This window comes from Pelobates fuscus, chromosome 8 (genome assembly GCF_036172605.1).
Source record: "Pelobates fuscus isolate aPelFus1 chromosome 8, aPelFus1.pri, whole genome shotgun sequence".
NCBI lineage: Eukaryota > Metazoa > Chordata > Amphibia > Anura > Pelobatidae > Pelobates > Pelobates fuscus.
Genome location: NC_086324.1, coordinates 569,696 through 593,895, shown reverse-complemented (window position 1 = coordinate 593,895; position 24,200 = coordinate 569,696). Strand labels below are relative to the sequence as shown.

The 24,200-nt window shown below is 44.9% G+C and overlaps 1 protein-coding gene across 1 annotated transcript in view; it reads right to left on the bottom strand.

Annotated features, from left to right (window-relative positions):
• LYPD1 (LY6/PLAUR domain containing 1) overlaps positions 1–24,200 on the bottom strand; it is a 201,168-nt gene that overhangs the window by 97,720 nt on the left and 79,248 nt on the right. The window contains exon 2 of the mRNA XM_063429132.1: positions 20,392–20,526. Coding sequence (XP_063285202.1) covers positions 20,392–20,526 — 135 coding nt within the window. The remainder of the gene's footprint in view (positions 1–20,391; positions 20,527–24,200) is intronic.

The following is a 24,200-nucleotide window of genomic DNA, read 5'->3' as shown; positions in this document are numbered from 1 at the left end:
TTTGTTCTGGGTATCTGTGTATAATAGAGGTATTTATTGGTTTGCTCTGGGTATCTGTGTATATTAGAAGTATTTATTGGTTTGTTCTGGGGATCTGTGTATAATAGAGGTATTTATTGGTTTGCTCTGGGTATCTGTGTATAATAGAAGTATTTATTGGTTTGCTCTGGGTATCTGTTTATAATAGAAGTATTTATTTGCTCTGGGTATCTGTGTATAATAGAAGTATTTATTGGTTTCGTCTGGGGATCTGTGTATAAAAGAAGTATTTAGTTGTTTGTTCTGGGTATCTGTGTATAATAGAAGTATTTATTGGTTTGCTCTGGGTATCTGTGTATAATAGAAGTATTTATTTATTTGCTCTAAGTATCTGTTTATAATAGAAGTATTTATTGGTTTGCTCTGGGTATCTGTTTATAATAGAAGTATCTATTGGTTTGTTCTGGGTATATGTGTATAATAGAAGTATTTATTGGTTTGCTCTGGGTATCTGTGTATAATAGAAGTATTTATTGGTTTGCTCTAGGTATCTGTGTATAATAGAAGTATTTATTGGTTTGTTCTGGGTATCGGTGTATAATAGAAGTATTTATTGGTTTGTTCTGGGTATCTGTTTATAATAGAAGTATTTATTGGTTTGCTCTGGGTATCTGTGTATAATATAAGTATTTATTGGTTTGTTCTGGGGATCTGTGTATAATAGAAGTATTTATTGGTTTGCTCTGGGTATCTGTGTATAATAGAAGTATTTATTGGTTTGTTCTGGGTATCTGTGTATAATAGAAGTATTTATTGGTTTGCTCTGGGTATCTGTGTATAATAGAAGTATTTAGTGGCATGTTCTGGGTATCTGTGTATAGTAGAAGTATCTATTGGTTTGTTATTATTATTATTATTATTGCCATTTATATAGCGCCAACAGATTCCGTAGCGCTTTACAATATTTTGAGAGGGGGGGATGCAACAATAAATAAGACAATTACAAGAAAACTTACAGGAATAATAGGTTGAAGAGGACCCTGCTCAAATGAGCTTACAGTCTATAGGAGGTGGGGTATTAGAAACATTAGGATAGGAAATATCAAGTAGGAGTGAAGCAGAGCTGGAGGAGAGAGCAAAGCACTATCCCATAGGAGAGCAAGCGACAGGTATGTAAGGGAGAGATTACTCTGGGAGGCCATACGCTTTCCTGAAGAGATGGGATTTAAGGCCCTTCTTAAATGATTGAAGACTAGGGGAGAGTCTGATGGCAGTAGGCAAGTTATTCCATAGGAGAGGAGCCGCCCGTGAGAAGTCCTGCAAGCGTGAGTTGGCCGTACGGGTGCGAGCAGCGGTCAGGAGGTGGTCGCGGGCAGAGCGGAGGGTACGAGGAGGGGCATACCTCTGGATCAGTGAAGAGATATAAGAGGGGTTGGAATTGTTCAGTGCTTTAAATGTATGGGTTAGCACTTTGAATTGACTCCTATAGGATACAGGGAGCCAATGTAAGGACTGGCAGAGGGGCGAGGTGTGAGAGGACCGACTGGATAGGAAAATCAGTCTAGCTGCAGCATTCATTACAGACTGTAGCGGGGCAGTACGGCTTTTGGGGAGACCAATCAGGAGAGGGTTACAGTAATCCATGCGGGAAATTACTAGAGCATGGACAAGCTCCTTGGTAGCATCTTGCGTAAGAAAGGGGCGGATGCGGGCTATGTTTTTGAGTTGGAACCTACAGGACTTGGCAACAAACTGGATGTGAGACTCAAAGGTGAGACCAGAGTCAAATATGACGCCAAGACAGCGCGCTTGTAGGGATGGACTTATGTGGATATCACTGACTTGAAGGGAGAGTGAGAGAGGAGGATCAGTATTAGGAGGAGGAAAGACAAGGAGTTCAGTTTTAGAGAGGTTAAGTTTGAGAAAGCGTGACGACATCCAGTCAGAGATGGAAGAGAGGCAAGCAGTGACACGTTGCAGGACGGCCGGGGAGAGGTCCGGTGAGGAGAGGTATATCTGAGTGTCATCAGCGTACAGGTGGTAGTTGAATCCAAAAGAGGCAATAAGTTTTCCAAGAGAGGCAGTATAAAGAGAAAATAGAAGGGGACCAAGGACAGAGCCTTGGGGAACTCCAACCGAGACAGGGCGAGGGGAGGAGGTATCCTTGGAAAAGGAGACACTAAATGAGCGTTGGGAGAGATAGGAGGAAAACCAAGAGAGGACAGAGTCACAGAGACCGAGTGATTGAAGAGTTTGAAGGAGGAGAGAATGATCAACTGTGTCAAAGGCAGCAGAGAGGTCAAGGAGAATTAATATGGAGTAGTGACCTTTGGATTTAGCGGAGATTAGGTCATTAGTCACTTTGATAAGAGCGGTCTCAGTAGAGTGGAGAGGGCGGAAGCCAGACTGAAGAGGGTCAAGGAGAGAGTTGGAATTAAGGAAGTGAGACACACGGGTAAAGACAAGTCTTTCCAAAAGCTTTGATGAGTAAGGGAGCAGGGATATGGGACGATAGTTCGAGGGGGAGGACGGGTCAAGAGATGTTTTTTTCAGGATAGGTATTACAGTGGCATGTTTAAGGTCAGCAGGAACAGTGCCAGAAGAGAGAGAGCAGTTAAAGATGTGTGTTAGGATAGGCACAAGACAAGGGGAGAGAGATCTTATGAGGTGAGATGGGACAGGATCAAGTGGGCAAGTGGTGGGGCGAGAGGAATGGAGAAGTGCAGCCACCTCTTGTTCAGTAGCTGGGGAGAAAGTCTGAAGGGTAGGGAAAGCATGATTTATGTGTGGTTGAGAAAGAGAACGGCAAGGAGGGGAGAATTGTTTCCTTAGCTGTTCAATCTTGTCAGTAAAGTAATATGCAAAGCTATCAGCTGTAAGGTTAGTTTGGGGGGTGGCCACAGCAGGGCGGAGAAGGGAATTAAAAGTGTCAAAGAGACGTCTGGGATTGCGGGAGCATGAACTAATGAGAGAGGAAAAGTAGGACTGTTTGGCGAGGGCAAGGGCTGCGCTGTACGAAAGCAACATGAATCTATAATGAAGATAGTCTGCCTGGGTGCGGGACTGGGTATATGTGTATACTATAAGTATTTATTGGTTTGTTCTTGGTATCTGTGTATAATAGAAGTATCTATTGGTTTGTTCTGGTAATCTGTGTATAATAGAAGTATGTATTGGTTTGCTCTGGGTATCGGTGTATAATAGAAGTATTTATTGGTTTGCTCTGGGTATCTGTGTATAATAGAAGTATTTATTGGTTTGTTCTGGGTATCTGTGTATAATATAAGTATTTATTGGTTTGTTCTGGGGATCTGTGTATAATAGAGGTATTTATTGGTTTGCTCTGGGTATCTGTGTATAATAGAAGTATTTATTGGTTTGTTCTGGGTATCTGTGTATAATATAAGTATTTATTGGTTTGCTGTGGGTATCTGTGTATAATAGATGTATTTATTGGTTTGCTCTGGGTATCTGTGTATAATAGAAGTATTTATTGGTTTACTCTGGGTATCTGTGTATAATAGAAGTATGTATTGGTTTGTTCTGGGAATCTGTGTATAAGAGAAGTATTTATTGGTTTGCTCTGGGTATCTGTTTATAATAGAAGTATTTATTTGCTCTGGGTATCTGTGTATAATAGAGTTATTTATTGGTTTGTTCTGGGTATCTGTGTATAATAGAAGTATTTATTGATTTGCTCTGGGTATCTGTATATAATAGAAGTATTTATTGGTTTGTTCTGGGAATCTGTATATTTATTGGTTTGCTCTGGGTATCTGTGTATAATAGAAGTATTTATTGGTTTGCTCTGGGTATCTGTGTATAATAGAAGTATTTATGGTTTGTTCTGGGTATCTGTGTATAATAGAAGTATGTATTTGTTTGTTCTGGGTATCTGTGTATAATAGAAGTATTTATTGGTTTGTTCTGGGTATCTGTGTATAATAGAAGTATTTATGGTTTGTTCTGGGTATCTGTGTATAATAGAAGTATTTATGGTTTGTTCTGGGAATATGTATATCATAGAAGTATTTATTGGTTTGCTCTGGGTATCTGTGTATAATAGAAGTATTTATTGGTTTGCTCTGGGTATCTGTGTATAATAGAAGTATTTATTGGTTTGCTCTGGGTATCTGTGTGTGACAGACCCCTTTTTGGTGTAACAGATACCATCTCGGAGAATTGCCGTTGCATATGGATTATTGTGGATTTCGGGTACTTGTGGATCCGTACGGTATACATCGCCACGTGGAGAGAACAATGGGTCGCGGCCATTTTGACCGCGTGGACTAATGACCGAACTTTCCACACGACGAATTCCGACCTTACCAACGACGTACGCCCATGCTAGTCGACGGATCCAAAGTACCGAACTAAAGACACCCGGTCCAACAGAGAGTTTTCGGTTATCTTGTCTAGTTTTTGAGTAATTGGTGCAAACGTGTATCTGGCGAACGGCCCAACCGATCTAGGGGATTTTCACGTATATTGTTCCCCTAGATCTCCGTTCCCTAATACACGTAGCACAATGTATTTTCGTTGCATATTGTGTGTGTTATATAAACTTGTAATAATGGTTATTCTGCTCGGTACAGTGGGAGTGACTCCCACTGTAAATGTATTATCTCCTCCGGATACGGGGAGGAGTTGTTGTACGGCATAAAAGCCCGAGTTACCGAATAAACGTTATTCCTACTTTGACCCTCAACACAGAGTCTCGTCTCGTGCTTGGAGGGGATGATTATTACTTGGATGTCGTAATTATGGGGAACCTGTTATGCTGTAGCTAACTTCGTGCTTGGGGGAAAGGACACCTTCTCGGCGGCGTAAACCCCTACTACACCGGGGTGCCGCTACAATTGGTGGCAGCGGCGGGATCGTTCTTTCACCCCAGAAGGACAGCTACCGAGAGCAATCAGGATGGAGGCCTACTACGGAAGGTTGAAACGATCTACCCTAAAAGACTTGTTGGAGAGCCGTGGTCGTTCGGCTAGCAACAAAAAGAAAAGAGACATTTTGGCAGAATTGGTCGCATTGGACCTAGCCGAACAGAATGACGGACTGGATGTCGAACCAAACCCAGAACCGGAGATCGCCTTGGTCCGAACGCCAGCAGATGAACAATTCGACCACGAGGTGAGGGTAAGGCTGGCTCACTACGGACCAAACCCCTCACCTAGGATTGTAACCCAAGTCATTGCGGCAGTCGATGCCAACCGGCGCCAGACTTCCACTGGCACCAGTCCAATTGCGGGGACTTTCCAAACTCCCGAGGAAAAGAGGAAAGTACACTTTGCCGCTTTTAAAAATTTTGTGGAAGCAGAGGGGGAGATTGACCAATACCTAGCGGACTTTGAACGTCAATGTGCCCTGCATAAAGTACCCTCCGAGGAGTGGGTCAAAATTTTGTCTGGCAAATTATCCGGACGAGCCAGCGATGCTTTCCGGGCGATCCCGGACCATGAGGTGGGAAACTACCGATTGGTAAAAGAAGCTCTATTGTCCCGATATGCGGTAACCCCCGAAGCATATCGGAGACGCTTCCGGGAATCCCGAAAGCAAACCGGTGACTCCTACACCGAATGGGCCTGCCGATTACAACGCACGGCTGGCCACTGGATGGATGGGTGCCAAGCTACCACCGCGGAGGAGGTTTTACAGTTGTTTTTGTTGGAACATTTTTTTGAAAAGGTGGACAAGGAGCTCAGAGAGTGGATTCGGGATAGGAGACCACTTACCCTACCCGAAGCCGCCCGGTTGGCTGACGAGTACGCAGACGCCCGCAAACCCGATCTCTCGGCCCAAAAGACAGCTGCCCGAGTAGAAAGCCGCCCTGTCGGCCCTACTCCAACCACCCCCACTATCCAACCTAGCTACAACACTTCCTCCCGCCTCACCCAGTCAAGTGTCCCGGACCGCCGGCGGTGCCATAGGTGCCAGCAAGTGGGTCACCTGAGGGACAAATGCCCACTTGATCCCGCTCGACAAACTTCCTGGAGGAAGCCCGCTGAAGGGAACCCCCGACCTTTTACCTCAGGGGCCCATTGCATTGAAGCCCAACCCCTGAGGGAAGAGCAATGGGAGATTTTACACGAGGCCAATCCCCTATATGCGGCTGCTGTAGACAACCGGCAGCATCACCGACAAACAGTCCGAGTGAATGGACAAATTGTCAGTGGGTTACGAGACACTGGGGCCACCTTAACCTTGATTCAACACGACCTGGTCCCAGAAAAAGAACATACTGGCCAAACGGTGGCCGTTAGAGTGGCCGGGGGTGCAGTACATCGCCTCCCCACGGCCCGAGTGCATTTGGATTGGGGGGTGGGAGCTGGCCAAGTGAATGTGGGCCTGATGAAAGGGCTACCCGCGGAAGTACTTTTGGGAAATGACTTAGCCCCGCTGTTGTCCGCTTTTGCTCCTCAAGGCCCTGCTGGAGCCTGCCCTGTCACCACCCGGGCTCAGGCTCGTGCTATTGGAATCGGCCCGCCAGTCGCGGAGACCCAGGTAAGATCTGACCCTCCGACTGTGACCTTAGGACAGACCCCCTTAGACTGGGATACCCCTGAGACTTTTGGGAGGGAGACGCGGGAAGACGTCACTCTCCGGAAATATAGGGATAAGGCAGAGAAAGGGGAACCGGGGACAGATGGGGAAAGCTACGAGTGGGTGGGGGATAGACTGTATAGGATCCCCCAGGAGCCCGCAGCAGGTAAAAACCCCGTCCCACAGAAGCAACTAGTGCTACCGAAAAAATACAGGCGAGAGATCATGAGGATCGCTCACGATATACCCTTAGCTGGCCATTCAGGAGTACGTCGCACGGCCCATAGGATTACCCAGAATTTCTTCTGGCCAGGGTTTAACCGGGACGTGCGACAATATTGCAGAACCTGTGACACTTGCCAACGGGTGGGTAAGAGGGGAGATCGCCCGAAGGCTAAATTAATGTCGATGCCGATCATTGGGGAACCCTTCTATAGGGTCGCCGTCGACATTGTAGGCCCCCTAGCGCGACATAGCCCGTCCGGTAAGAAGTACATTCTTACCGTGGTGGACTATGGGACCCGGTACCCCGAGGCGGTACCCCTGCCGAATATTGAAGCGGAGACGGTAGCCGATGCCTTGGTTAAGATATTCACTCGGGTGGGGTTCCCTAAAGAAATCCTATCCGACCAGGGAACCCAGTTCACTGCCGTACTCACACAGCAGTTATGGAAAGTGTGCCACATTAAACCCCTGCTCAGTTCCCCGTACCACCCTCAAACTAACGGTCTCTGTGAGCGCTTTAATGGGACTCTCAAACAAATGTTGAGGACCTTTACGGACGGTTGCAGAGACTGGGAGAGATTCTTACCCCACCTGTTATTTGCCTATAGGGAGGTCCCCCAAGAATCTACGGGGTTTTCTCCCTTTGAGTTATTGTATGGGAGGAGGGTGCGAGGACCCCTCGATCTCATTCGGGACCACTGGGAAGGGGAAACCGAACAGGCAGGGACACCTATTGTGCCATATGTCCTGGAGCTCCGGGACCGCATGGAGCAACTCTCCCTATTGGTAAGGGAGAATCTCCAGGCGGCCCAGGGGCGACAGAAACGATGGTACGATAGGGGTGCCCGGCAACGACTGTTCCATATAGGGCAGAAGGTATTGGTGCTAAAACCGGTGAAGGACAACAAACTGCAGGCTGCGTGGCAGGGTCCTTACAAGGTTTTAGCCCAACTCTGTGATACCACCTACCTTATTGCCAGCTGTGCAGATGAAAGGATCCAACGCTCCTTTCATGTGAACATGTTGAAAGAGTACCAAGAGCGACAGGAAGATGTTAACGCTGTTTGTGCCCCAGCTACTGATGACCCCGAAAATTTACCCCTACCTGACCTGCTGGAAAAGGAGACTCACCCCGACCCAGTTAGCCTAGTGAAGCTGGGAGAACGACTGAACCCTACGGAACTAGAGCAGGCTAGACAGCTCCTATGGGAGAAGCAGAGTACCTTCTCCCAGGAGCCAGGATGCACCACCCTGGCCATACACAAAGTAGAGACCCCAGGGCAGGCCCCCCTCCGACAACCCCCGTACCGTATTCCGGAAGCCGTCCGGGACGGAATGCTGAAGGAAATACGGGAAATGACCCAGCTGGGGGTCATTGAGCCATCCGACAGTCCCTGGGCCTCTCCCGTAGTCTTAGTCCCCAAGAAAGACGGAACCACTCGGTTCTGCGTCGACTACAGGCGACTAAATGAAAAGACTACCACTGACGCTTACCCCATGCCTCGGGTAGACGAATTATTAGATCGCATAGCCAGGGGTAACTACCTCTCTACCATAGACCTCTGCAAGGGTTATTGGCAGATCCCCCTGGCCGAGGATGCCGTCCCCAAGTCGGCCTTTGTCACCCCGTTTGGCTTATACCAATTTAAGGTCATGCCATTCGGGATGAAAAATGCCCCGGCTACGTTCCAGCGAATGGTGGATCGGCTCCTCGATGGCTTCCAGGAGTTTGCGTGTGCATACCTGGATGACATTGCGATCTACAGTGAGTCTTGGGAAGAACATTTAGTCCACGTAGGGGTAGTCCTAGATAAGATTCGGGCCGCGGGCCTGACACTAAAACCCGAGAAATGCCATTTAGGAATGGCCGAGGTCCAATACCTGGGACACCGGGTGGGGTGTGGAAACCAGAGACCGGAGCCTGCCAAGGTTGAGGCAGTAGCGAACTGGCCCACACCGAATACCAAGACCCAGGTATTGGCCTTCTTAGGGACCGCCGGGTACTATAGGCGCTTTGTCCCTGATTATAGCACGGTAGCCAAACCTTTGACTGACTTGACCAAAAAGAATTTACCCAGACAGGTCCTGTGGTCTCCCGCTTGCGAAGCCGCATTTCAATCTCTCAAACATGCTCTTGTTAATGCTCCTGTCTTGGCTGCCCCAGTACCTAACAAACGTTTCCTTGTACATACAGACGCTTCCATGTATGGACTGGGGGCTGTGCTGAGCCAAATCGGGGAAGATGGAAAAGAGCATCCGGTCGCATACCTCAGCCGAAAGCTGTTACCGAGGGAAGTGAGTTATGCGGCCGTAGAGAAAGAGTGCCTGGCCCTGGTATGGGCATTGAAAAAACTAACACCTTATTTGTATGGACAGGAATTCTCTTTGGTAACCGATCACAATCCATTGGTATGGCTTAACCGGGTCGCAGGAGACAACGGCCGATTGCTAAGATGGAGCTTGGCCCTGCAAACGTACAATTTCACCATCAGCTATCGACCCGGTAAGCTAAATGGCAACGCCGATGGGTTGTCTCGACAACTGGACAATTCTCCGGACAAATGAATTCCGGTCATCCCTAAGTTAATCCGAAAGGATCAATCCAGGTCTGCCGGAGTGTACCACTAGGAGGGAGCCGTGTGACAGACCCCTTTTTGGTGTAACAGATACCATCTCGGAGAATTGCCGTTGCATATGGATTATTGTGGATTTCGGGTACTTGTGGATCCGTACGGTATACATCGCCACGTGGAGAGAACAATGGGTCGCGGCCATTTTGACCGCGTGGACTAATGACCGAACTTTCCACACGACGAATTCCGACCTTACCAACGACGTACGCCCATGCTAGTCGACGGATCCAAAGTACCGAACTAAAGACACCCGGTCCAACAGAGAGTTTTCGGTTATCTTGTCTAGTTTTTGAGTAATTGGTGCAAACGTGTATCTGGCGAACGGCCCAACCGATCTAGGGGATTTTCACGTATATTGTTCCCCTAGATCTCCGTTCCCTAATACACGTAGCACAATGTATTTTCGTTGCATATTGTGTGTGTTATATAAACTTGTAATAATGGTTATTCTGCTCGGTACAGTGGGAGTGACTCCCACTGTAAATGTATTATCTCCTCCGGATACGGGGAGGAGTTGTTGTACGGCATAAAAGCCCGAGTTACCGAATAAACGTTATTCCTACTTTGACCCTCAACACAGAGTCTCGTCTCGTGCTTGGAGGGGATGATTATTACTTGGATGTCGTAATTATGGGGAACCTGTTATGCTGTAGCTAACTTCGTGCTTGGGGGAAAGGACACCTTCTCGGCGGCGTAAACCCCTACTACACCGGGGTGCCGCTACACTGTGTATAATAGAAGTATTTATTGGTTTGTTCTGGTAATCTGTGTATAATAGAAGTATTTATTGGTTTGCTCTGGGTATCTGTGTATAATAGAAGTATTTATTGGTTTGCTCTAGGTATCTGTGTATAATAGAAGTATTTATTGGTTTGTTCTAGGGATCTGTGTATAATAGAGGTATTTATTGGTTTGCTGTGGGTATCTGTGTATAATATATGTATTGATTGGTTTGCTGTGGGTATCTGTGTAAAATAGAGGTATTTATTGGTTTACTCTGGGTATCTGTGTATAATAGAAGTATTTATTGGTTTGCTCTGGATATCTGTGTATAATAGAAGCATGTATTGGTTTGTTCTGGGAATCTGTGTATAAGAGAAGTATTTATTGGTTTGCTCTGGGTATCTGTTTATAATATAAGTATTTATTTGCTCTGGGTATCTGTGTATAATAGAAGTATTTATTGGTTTCTTCTGGGGATCTGTGTATAAAAGAAGTATTTATTGGTTTGCTCTGGGTATCTGTGTATAATATAAGTATTTATTGGTTTGCTCTGGGTATCTGTTTATAATAGAAGTATTTATTGGTTTGCTCTGGGTATCTGTGTACAATAGAAGTATTTATTGGTTTGTTCTGGGTATCTGTGTATAATAGAAGTATATATTGGTTTGTTCTGGGTATCTGTGTATACTATAAGTATTTATTGGTTTGCTCTGGGTATCTGTGTATAATAGAGGTATTTATTGGTTTGCTCTGGATATCTGTGTATAATAGAAGTATGTATTGGTTTGTTCTGGGTATCTGTGTATAATAGAAGTATTTATTGGTTTGCTCTGGATATCTGTGTATAATAGAAGTATGTATTGGTTTGTTCTGGGAATCTGTGTATAAGAGAAGTATTTATTGGTTTGCTCTGGGTATCTGTGTATACTATAAGTATTTATTGGTTTGCTCTGGGTATCTGTGTACAATAGAAGTATTTATTGGTTTGTTCTGGGTATCTGTGTATAATAGAAGTATATATTGGTTTGTTCTGGGTATATGTGTATAATAGAAGTATTTATTGGTTTGCTCTAGGTATCTGTGTATAATAGAGGTATTTATTGGTTTGCTCTGGGTATCTGTGTATAATAGAAGTATTTATTGGTTTACTCTGGGTATCTGTGTATAATAGAAGTATTTATTGGTTTGCTCTGGATATCTGTGTATAATAGAAGTATGTATTGGTTTGTTCTGGGTATCTGTGTATAATAGAAGTATTTATTGGTTTGTTCTGGGTATCTGTGTATAATAGAAGTATTTACTGGTGTGCTGTGGGTATCTGTGTATAATAGATGTATTTATTGGTTTGCTCTGGGTATCTGTGTATAATAGAGGTATTTATTGGTTTGCTCTGGGTATCTGGGTATAATAGAGGTATTTATTGGTTTGCTCTGAGTATCTGTGTATAATAGAAGTATTTATTGGTTTGCTCTGGGTATCTGTGTATAATAGAAGTATTTATTGATTTGCTCTGGGTATCTGTGTATAATAGAATTATTTATTGGTTTACTCTGGGTATCTGTGTATAATAGAAGTATTTATTGGTTTGCTCTGGATATCTGTGTATAATAGAAGTATGTATTGGTTTGTTCTGGGAATCTGTGTATAAGAGAAGTATTTATTGGTTTGTTCTGGGTATCTGTGTATAATAGAAGTATTTATTGGTTTTCTCTGGGAATCTGTATATAATAGAAGTATTTATTGGTTTGTTCTGGGAATCTGTATATTTATTGGTTTGCTCTGGGTATCTGTGTATAATATAAGTATTTATTGGTTTGCTCTGGGTATCTGTATATAATAGAAGTATTTATTGGTTTGTTCTGGGAATCTGTATATTTATTGGTTTGCTCTGGGTATCTGTGTATAATAGAAGTATTTATTGGTTTGTTCTGGGTATCTGTGTATAATAGAAGTATTTATTGGTTTGCTCTGGGTATCTGTGTATAATAGAAGTATTTATTGGTTTGTTCTGGGTATCTGTGTATAATAGAAGTATTTATTGGTTTTCTCTGGGAATCTGTATATAATAGAAGTATTTATTGGTTTGTTCTGGGAATCTGTATATTTATTGGTTTGCTCTGGGTATCTGTGTATAATAGAAGTATTTATTGGTTTGCTCTGGGTATCTGTGTATAATAGAAGTATTTATTGGTTTTCTCTGGGAATCTGTATATAATAGAAGTATTTATTGGTTTGTTCTGGGAATCTGTATATTTATTGGTTTGCTCTGGGTATCTGTGTATAATAGAGGTATTTATTGGTTTGTTCTGGGTATCTGTGTATAATAGAAGTATTTATTGGTTTGTTCTGGGTATCTGTGTATAATATAAGTATTTATTGGTTTGTTCTGGGGATCTGTGTATAATAGAGGTATTTATTGGTTTGCTCTGGGTATCAGTGTATAATAGAAGTATTTATTGGTTTGCTGTGGGTATCTGTGTATAATAGTTGTATTGATTGGTTTGCTGTGGGTATCTGTGTAAAATAGAGGTATTTATTGGTTTACTCTGGGTATCTGTGTATAATAGAAGTATTTATTGGTTTGCTCTGGATATCTGTGCATAATAGAAGTATGTATTGGTTTGTTCTGGGGATCTGTGTATAAAAGAAGTATTTAGTGGTTTCTATTGGGTATCTGTGTATAATAGAAGTATTTATTGGTTTCTTCTGGGGATCTGTGTATAAAAGAAGTATTTAGTGGTTTGTTCTGGGAATCTGTGTATAATAGAAGTATTTATTGGTTTGCTCTGGGTATCTGTTTATAATAGAAGTATTTATTTGCTCTGGGTATCTGTGTATAATAGAAGTATTTATTGGTTTCGTCTGGGGATCTGTGTATAAAAGAAGTATTTAGTGGTTTGTTCTGTGTATCTGTGTATAATAGAAGTATTTATTGGTTTGCTCTGGGTATCTGTGTATAATAGAAGTATTTATTTATTTGCTCTGGGTATCTGTTTATAATAGAAGTATTTATTGGTTTGCTCTGGGTATCTGTTTATAATAGAAGTATTTATTGGTTTGGTCTGGGTATCTGTGTATAATAGAAGTATTTATTTGCTCTGGGTACCTGTATATAATAGAAGTATTTATTGGTTTGCTCTGGGTATCTGTGTATAATAGAAGTATTTATTGGTTTGCTGTGGGTATCTGTGTATAATAGATGTATTGATTGGTTTGCTGTGGGTAACTGTGTAAAATAGAGGTATTTATTGGTTTACTCTGGGTATCTGTGTATAATAGAAGTATTTATTGGTTTGCTCTGGATATCTGTGTATAATAGAAGTATGTATTGGTTTGTTCTGGGAATCTGTGTATAATAGAAGTATTTATTGGTTTGCTCTGGGTATCTGTGTATAATAGAAGTATTTATTGGTTTCTTCTGGGGATCTGTGTATAAAAGAAGTATTTAGTGGTTTGTTCTGGGTATCTGTGTATAATAGAAGTATTTAGTGGTTTGTTCTGGGTATCTGTGTATAATAGAAGTATTTATTGGTTTGCTCTGGGTATCTGTGTATAATCGAAGTATTTATTTATTTGCTCTGGGTATCTGTTTATAATAGAAGTATTTATTGGTTTGCTCTGGGTATCTGTTTATAATAGAATTATTTATTGGTTTGCTCTGGGTATCTGTGTATAATATAAGTATTTATTGGTTTGCTCTGGGTATCTGTGTATAATAGAAGTATTTATTGGTTTGCTCTGGATATCTGTGTATAATAGAAGTATTTATTGGTTTGCTATGGGTATCTGTGTATAATAGAAGTATTTATTGGTTTGCTCTGGGTATCTGTGTATAATAGAAGTATTTATTGGTTTTCTATGGGTATCTGTGTATAATAGAAGTATTTAGTGGTTTGTTCTGGTATCTGTGTATAATAGATGTATTGATTGGTTTGCTGTGGGTATCTGTGTAAAATAGAGGTATTTATTGGTTTGCTCTGGATATCTGTGTATAATAGAAGTATGTATTGGTTTGTTCTGGGAATCTGTGTATAAGAGAAGTATTTATTGGTTTGCTCTGGGTATCTGTTTATAATAGAAGTATGTATTTGCTCTGGGTATCTGTGTATAATAGAAGTATTTTTTGGTTTCTTCTGGGGATCTGTGTATAAAAGAAGTATTTAGTGGTTTGTTCTGGGTATCTGTGTATAATAGAAGTATTTATTGGTTTGCTCTGGGTATCTGTGTATAATAGAAGTATTTATTTATTTGCTCTGGGTATCTGTTTATAATAGAAGTATTTATTGGTTTGCTCTGGGTATCTGTGTATAATATAAGTATTTATTGGTTTGGTCTGGGTATCTGTGTATAATAGAAGTATTTATTTGCTCTGGGTACCTGTGTATAATATAGGTATTTATTGGTTTGTACCGGGTATCTGTGTATAATAGAAGTATTTATTGATTTGCTCTGGGTATCTGTATATAATAGAAGTATTTATTGGTTTGTTCTGGGAATCTGTATATTTATTGGTTTGCTCTGGGTATCTGTGTATAATAGAAGTATTTATTGGTTTGCTCTGGGTATCTGTGTATAATAGAAGTATTTATTGGTTTGCTCTGGGTATCTGTGTATAATAGAAGTATGTATTGTTTGCTCTGGGTATCTGTGTATAATAGAAGTATGTATTGTTTGCTCTGGGTATCTGTGTATAATAGAAGTATTTATTGGTTTGTTCTGGGTATCTGTGTATAATAGAAGTATTTATGGTTTGTTCTGGGTATCTGTGTATAATAGAAGTATTTATTGCTTTGCTCTGGGTTACTGTGTATAATAGAAGTATTTATTGGTTTGCTCTGGGTATCTGTGTATAATAGAGGTATTTATTGGTTTGTTCTGGGTATCTGTGTATAATAGAAGCATTTATTGCTTTGCTCTGGGTATCTGTGTATAATAAAATTATTTAATGGTTTGTTCTGGGTATCTGTGTATAATAGAAGTATTTATGGTTTGTTCTGGGAATCTGTATATCATAGAAGTATTTATTGGTTTGCTCTGGGTATCTGTGTATAATAGAAGTATTTATTGGTTTGCTCTGGGTATCTGTGTATAATAGAAGTATTTATTGGTTTGCTCTGGGTATCTGTGTATAATAGAAGTATTTATTGGTTTGCTCTGGGTATCTGTGTATAATAGAAGTATTTATTGGTTTGCTCTGGGTATCTGTGTATAATAGAAATATTTATTGGTTTGCTATGGGTATCTGTGTATAATAGAAGTATTTAGTGGTTTGTTTTGGGTATCTGTGGATAATAGAGGTATTTATTGGTTTGTTCTGGGTATCTGTGTATAATAGAAGTATTTATTGGTTTGCTCTGGGTATCTGTATATAATAGAAGTATTTATTGGTTTGCTATGGGTATCTGTGTATAATAGAAGTATTTAGTGGTTTGTTCTCGGTATCTGTGGATAATATAGGTATTTATTGGTTTGTTCTGAGTATCTGTATCATGCAAGCAAGCTCACTCACTAGTAGGCGCACACACACACAGCTTAATGTAGTGGTTCTGGTGTCTATAGCATGTCCGTGTAGGCTTTTGAATGTAAACACTGACTTTTCAGAGAAAAGGCAGTGTTTACATTGCTTCCTAGTGACACCTCTAGTGACAGACACTCAGATGGTCACTAGAGGCGCTTCCTGTGTCAGTGCGGATTGGCTGAGATCATCAAGCTTGATGATCTCAGTCATAGAGGCAGAGACCAGCACGACGTTGGAAAAAAAAAAAGGTGAGTAAAACACTCTTTTTAAAAACACACACAGACACCACGACTGACACACACACACACACACAACGACACCCACACACACACCACGACAGACACACCCACACACACACCACGACAGACACACCCACACACACACCACGACAGACACACACACACACACACCATGACAGACACACCATGACAGACACACCATGACACAGACCATGACACAGACAGACAGACACACACACACCATGATACAGACACACCGTGACACAGACACACACACGACACAGACACACAGCATGACACAGACAGACACACACACACACCATGACAGACAGACACACACACCATGACAGACAGACACACAGCATGACACACACAGCATGACACAGACAGACACACAGCATGACACAGAGACACACAGCATGACACAGAGACACACAGCATGACACAGAGACACACAGCATGACACAGACAGACACACACCATGACACAGGCAGACACATCATGACACAGACAGACACACACACCATGACACAGACAGACACACACACCATGACACAGACAGACACACACACCATGACACAGACAGACACACACACCATGACACAGACAGACACACACACCATGACACAGACAGACACACACAGCATGACACACACACAGCATGACACACACACTCCCACTGACATACATACATACTTTTTGGTACCTGTGTGGGTGGGTGGGTGGGCAGACTGATAGCTGTGCTGGCGGCCGCATGGAGAGCTTGGATGGCGGCCGCAGGGGAAGCTCTTCTGGCGGCCGCATGGGGGAGCTGGCTGTTCTGTCTCTGCTCCCACTCTCTCGCGCGCAGCTTAATGAGACCGGGGCCGGAATATGACGTCATATTCCGGCCCCGGTCTATTTCTAGCATGCGAGGGAGGGGGAGCAGAGACAGAACAGCCTGCTCCACCAGTGCCGCCATCCAAGCTCTCCATGCGGCCGCAGGACACCCACATGTCTCCCCGGCCCCAGGTGCCGACGGCCCACCGGGAAATTTCCCGGTAACCCGGTGGGCCAGTCCGGCCCTGGACCATGACACAGACAGACACACACACACACCATGACAGACACACACACACCGTGACAAAGACAGACACACACAAACACCATGACACAGACAGACACACAGCATGACACAGACAGACACACACACCATGACAGACAGACACACAGCATGACACAGACACACAGCATGACAGACAGACACACAGCATGACACAGACACACAGCATGACACAGACACACAGCATGACACAGACACACAGCATGACACAGACACACAGCATGACACAGACACACAGCATGACACAGCCAGACACACACAGCATAACACACACACCATGACAGACAGACACACAGCATGACACAGACAGACACACACAGCATGACACACACAGCATGACACAGACAGACACACACAGCATGACACAGACAGACACACACCATGACACAGACAGACACACACACCATGACACAGACAGACACACACACCATGACACAGACAGACACACACACCATGACACAGACAGACACACACACCATGACAGACAGACACACACAGCATGACAGACAGACACACACAGCATGACAGACAGACACACACAGCATGACAGACAGACACACACAGCATGACACACACACAGCATGACACACACACTCCCACTGACATACATACTTTTTGGTACCTGTGTGGGTGGGTGGGTGGGCAGACTGATAGCTGTGCTGGCGGCCGCATGGAGAGCTTGGATGGCGGCCGCAGGGGAAGCTCTTCTGGCGGCCGCATGGGGGAGCTGGCTGTTCTGTCTCTGCTCCCACTCTCTCGCGCGCAGCTTAATGAGACCGGGGCCGGAATATGACGTCATATTCCAGCCCCGGTCTATTTCTAGCATGCGAGGGAGGGGGAGCAGAGACAGAACAGCCTGCTCCACCAGTGCCGCCATCCAAGCTCTCCATGCGGCCGCAGGACACCCACATGTCTCCCCGGCCCCAGGTGCCGACGGCCCACCGGGAAATTTCCCGGTATCCCGGTGGGCCAGTCCGGCCGTGGACCATGACACAGACAGACACACACACACACCATGACAGACACACACACACCGTGACACAAACAGACACACATAAACACCATGACACAGACAGACACACAGCATGACACAGACAGACACACACAGCATGACACAGACAGACACACACAGCATGACACAGACACACACAGCATGACACACACACATCATGACAGACAGACACACAGCATGACAGACAGACACACAGCATGACACAGACACACAGCATGACACAGACACACAGCATGACACAGACACACAGCATGACACAGACACACAGCATGACACAGACACACAGCATGACACAGCCAGACACACACACCATGACAGACAGACACACAGCATGACACAGACAGACACACACAGCATGACACACACACCATGACACAGACAGACACACAGCATGACACAGATAGAAACACAGCATGACACAGACAGACACACAGCATGACACAGACAGACACACACACCATGACACAGACAGACACACACACCATGACAGACAGACACACACACCATGACAGACAGACACACACACCATGACAGACAGACACACACAGCATGACACACACACTCCCACTGACATACATACTTTTTGGTACCTGTGTGGGTGGGTGGGTGGGCAGACTGATAGCTGTGCTGGCGGCCGCATGGAGAGCTTGGATGGCGGCCGCAGGGGAAGCTCTTCTGGCGGCCGCATGGGGGAGCTGGCTGTTCTGCCTCTGCTCCCCCTCCCTCGCGCGCAGCTTAATGAGACCGGGGCCGGAATATGACGTCATATTCCGGCCCCGGTCTATTTCTAGCATGCGAGGGAGGGGGAGCAGAGACAGAACAGCCTGCACCACCAGTGCCGCCATCCAAGCTCTCCATGCGGCCGCAGGACACCCACATGTCTCCCCGGCCCCAGGTGCCGACGGCCCACCGGGAAATTTCCCGGTATCCCGGTGGGCCAGTCCGGCCCTGGACCATGACACAGACAGACACACACACACACCATGACAGACACACACCGTGACACAGACAGACACACACACACACCATGATACAGACACACCGTGACACAGACAAACACCATGACACAGACACACACAAACACCATGACACACACAAACACCATGACACAGACAGACACACAGCATGACACAGACAGACACACACAGCATGACACAGACACACAGCATGACACAGACACACAGCATGACACAGACAGACACACAGCATGACACAGACAGACACACACAGCATGACACAGACACACAGCATGACACAGACAGACACACAGCATGACACAGACACACAGCATGACACAGCCAGACACACACAGCATGACACAGACAGACACACACAGCATGACACACAAACCATGACACAGACAGCATGACACACACACCATGACACAGACAGACACACAAACCATGACACAGACAGACACACACAGTATGACACACACACCATGACAGACAGACACACACAGCATGACACAGACACACACAGCATGACACACACACACTCCCACTGACATACATACTTTTTGGTACCTGTGTGGGCGGGTGGGTGGGCAGACTGATAGCTGTGCTGGCGGCCGCATGGAGAGCTTGGATGGCGGTCGCAAGGGAAGCTCTTCTGGCGGCCGCATGGGGGAGCTGGCTGTTCTGTCTCTGCTCCCACTCTCTCGCGCGCAGCTTAATGAGACCGGGGCCGGAATATGACATCATATTCCGGCCCCGGTCTATTTCTAGCGCGCGAGGGGGAGCAGAGACAGAACAGCCAGCTCCCCCATGCGGCCGCCAGAAGAGCTTCCCCTGCGACCGCCATCCAAGCTCTCCATGCGGCCGCAGGACACCCACATGTCTCCCTGGCCCACCGGGAAATTTCCCGGTATCCCGGTGGGCCAGTCCGGCCCTGGACCTATAGAAAGACACTGTATAGATAGACAGACAGGCAGACAGATCCTGTATAGACCTACAGACAGACAGATCCTGAATTGCCAAACAGGCAGGCAGACGATGTATAGACAGACAGACAAATTCTGTATAGACCTGCAGACAGACACTGTATATATATATATATATAAGCAGACAGATCCTGTATAGACCTACAGACAGACAGACAGATACACTGTATAGACAGACAGACAGGCAGAAAGACCTACAGACAGACACTGGATAGACAGACAGACAGATCTTGTATAGACAGAAAGACAGGCAGACAGATACTGTATAGACCTACAGACAGATACACTGTATACACAGACAGACACACAGGCAGACAGACACATTTCATGTTACATGCAGCCCTTCATTCATACAGACATCTCAGATTATCCCTCTGTAGTAAGGGAGTTTTACAGTCATTGGTTATAGACTATATGGTGACAATCACACCGCTGCATTGCTTTTATCTTGTAATGATCACATGAGCCTCACCATCACTCTTCTCCATGACCTCCTTCTGACACATGTTCTGGACATTGACTGTGCAGTTGACAATAAACTCTGGGGAAGAGCAGTCATTGGGTTGGAATTCCTCACACTGATAGCACTGAATCTGAAGAGCAAATCCTGCAAAACATGACAGAGCTTTGATTTAGGGTTCACAATGAAATTGAAGATTATATTAGCTTTAGTGTACTAATAATCTTAATTTTAGTAATGACAGGAGGCGAATATTTGCATAACTTTCTTTACTGAAAACTCCAGCAGCATAGAAACATAACAACCAATCAGAAAAAGTTATGATGCCATAAAAGGCCCTGTCTATGACATCACTTCCTCTTTCTTTGAAGCGAAAACAACAAATAACAACCATAAATAACTTTATCATATTAAGTTCCAACAGTTCAATAACACAATAAAGTTTCAATCTCCAGTAGATCCTTGATGTAGAGGTATGGAAGATGAATCTTTGTCTTGTTGAGAAGACGTTCACACTGAAAGAAAAGAAAAAGGTGAAAGGTCTCTGACGTGGCAAGTTGCCCGCATATAATAAACATTAAGAATCTGACATAACAATGGATGCCTGAATGGATAATGAATCAATACATATTACAAATTCTAAAATTATGTTATTTAATATATATAACACTCTTAAGGTACATGTCTAATTATTCAACCCTATACAATCCTCTTAAAGGTACATGTCTAAGTATTTAACCATATAACCAAATATACTGATACATGTCTTCCTGAACATAAAGTGTATTCTATTCAACCTGATTATGATATGGGAGGGGTCCTACAGGGTCTGAAATATTTGCCTCCTGTCATTACTAAAATTAAGATTATTAGTACACTAAAGCTAATATAATCTTCAATTTTACCACATGACAGGAGGCTTCATATTTGCATTTTTAAAGCTTAGAATTAATCAATGTGAAGGAAGCATGAGATGTTTGACGAAAATAAAATGTCCTAAACATACTCTCTCGTGACCAATCCGCGCCGCGCATAATGTCGGCTAAGGAGGTGCCTGCCGATAAAGCTTGTGAGGTTGCCGCACCTCTGACCGAGTGTTCCCCCGAAGCAAGGTTCAACCCCAGCTAACAATAATAGCCAGCAGACCCATCTAGCCAGCGTTGTCGTAGACACCGGTCTGTGAGGTTTTACGTAAGACATCAGGAGCTGACCCGTCGAAGTAGTTCGGAGGGAGCTGAGATTTCGGTATATCTCATTAGTGTCCTGACTACACATAGTTTGGGGTCTGACCCAAAGTACGGGTATGACACTGAAGATGAATCTGACTTAGTCCGTCTCGATATGGAAAAGGTAACTCCTTCCGGTGTGAGAGAGAAACCATCCACATCGAGTGCTCTAACATCAGCCACCCGTCGAAAAAAAGAGGGTCAGTTTGGCTGAAAGTTGTTTCAGCGACAGATAGGGATTGTCTGGCCATCCCCCAAGGAATTTCAGCACTACATCCATCTGCCAGAGGTGTGAATATTTGGGTGCCGGAGGCCTTGTTAATTTGGCACCTCGCAGTAGCCGACAAACCAGTGGATCTTGACCCACTGGGCTGCCTTGTACCGGAACGTGTGCCACCGATATGGCTGATCTGATCACATTGAGGGATCGATATGATCAACCCAACGAGAACAGATGAGATAGGTAGTTAAGGATTAGTGGGACAGGGGCAGTAAAGGGATCGGAGTCCCTTTCCACACACCAATTACACCAGGCAGACCAGGCGGAAATATAGCCTATAGTTGATTGTGATAGGCCGAGGACTGACCAGGATCCCCTGAAATCGTCAGGACAAGGGTGTGGGCTTCCCCTCGAGGTCCTGTCAGAAGTAGAGGGGGTTTTGCGACACATCTCCAGAAGATGTGTCGACCATGGTTGACTCCACCAGAGGGGTGTTATGAGAAGGAGCGATATCATGTGGTTGCGTGTTTGGGCCAGGTTTGTAGAAATGCGTCCGCAGCTTTGCCTTTCGGATCCGGAAGCCAACTGTAGTATGTCGGTAGTTGGTGATTGGTCCTGGAGGCAAACAGATCTATTATTAGTGGGTCTTTCCACCGTCGTAGTTCCAGGAAAATCTCTTTGTTGAGTTTCCAATCGCTGTTGTCTCGCCAGTGGCACGAGAACCAGTCCGCAGTCAGATTGGAGATTCCCGGCAGATATTCCGCCTGTAGCGTGATGTTCCGTGCTAGGCAAAATCTGTAGATGTCTTTCGTGGCTTCTGTCAGATCTTGTGATCAGGCTCCGCCCAGGCGGTTGATGTACTGCACCGCCGAAACATTGTCCATGAGGAGCAAAATGCAGCAGTTCGACCTGTCCTTGGCCAGGCTGCGGATGGCGAAGGACCCCGCGATCAGTTCCAGGCAGTTGATGTGTAGGTCGGTCTCCTCCCCTTTGCCATGGGCCTCCCGTGGAGGCATCCGCGCAGTGGGCGCCACATCCCCATAGGCTGGCGTCCGACTACACGATTAAATCTGGGGAAGAGCCAAAGATCGCCTTGCCATTCCAGGCTTGTATTTGAAGTAACCACCATCGAAGTTCCATTCTCACTTCTGCCGACAGTGGGATCCAGTGGTCGTATGAATGTCCGGTGCGTAGATATCTCGCCTTCAGCCATTGCATGGCTCTGCAGTGTAACGGGCCCAGGAATATCGCTTGTATGGAGGAGGAGGAGGGGAGTCCCACAATCCGGGCGAGCATTCTGAGCGGTATCGTATCCATCCTCAGTACCTGTCTGATTTCCTTCTGTATTGAGGGTATCTTCGCCGAAGGTAGCTGTAGAATGCAGTCCTTCGAGTCGATGTCGAAGCCGAGGAATTGGACCGACTGGGAGGGAGAGAGAGATGATTTTGTCTGTACACTACAAAACCCAAAGATTCCAGAAAGTGGACGACAAATTTCGTCTGCAATCGCAGTCTGGAAGCGGATTCGCAGAAGATTAGCAAATCGTCCAGGTATACGAGACATCGTATGCCCAAGGTTCGGATGTGTGCCATCACTGGTCTCAGCAGCTTTGTGAAGCACCACGGAGCCGAACTGAGGCCGAATGGCAGACATGTAAACTGTCCTCTCCATCGGAAGTGAAGAAGACTCCGGTAGTTTATGTCCACTGGTACTGACAGGTACTGACTGGTACTGACAGGTCTTTGAGATCCAGTCGCGTAAACCAGTTGTTCTTGATGAGAAGGTCTTGCAGAAGATGGATTCCTTCCATCTTGAAATGTCTGTATATTACGTAGGAATTCAACTGTTGGAGGTTGATAACTGGTCTGTAGTTGACTGTTTTCTTCGTGACCAGGAAGATGTTGCTTAGGAAGCTTCCCCCACCTGGTGCGTATTGTATCGCGCCTTTTTTGAAGAATGTGTGGATCTCCTCGTCCACCAGGTGTTCTTGTTCTGCTGACATATGTATTGGAGATGGGGGCGGTTTGTACGGGTCGTGAGTAAAACTCTATGATGAAGCCTTGTACTGTCTGGAGCACCCAGGCGTCTTTGGTAATTACCTCCCAGTTCTGTAAGAAAAAGGACAGGCTGCCTGCTACAAAACTGGAAACATTTTGGTATGTAGGTGGACTCACCATTAGCGAAACGGCCGCGTCCCCGACCTCTGAAGCCTCTAGTTCTTCCTGCCACTCTGTACGATGAGGGCCTTTGTGTTGTAGACGGGAAGAAGCTTGGAGCTTGTGGGTACGATCTGGAACCTGTCGCCCAAAAGCGGCTGGTGGCTCGGTTCCACTGCCGACCAGCCCTCCCAAAAACAACTCTTCCTGTGGGGGTGT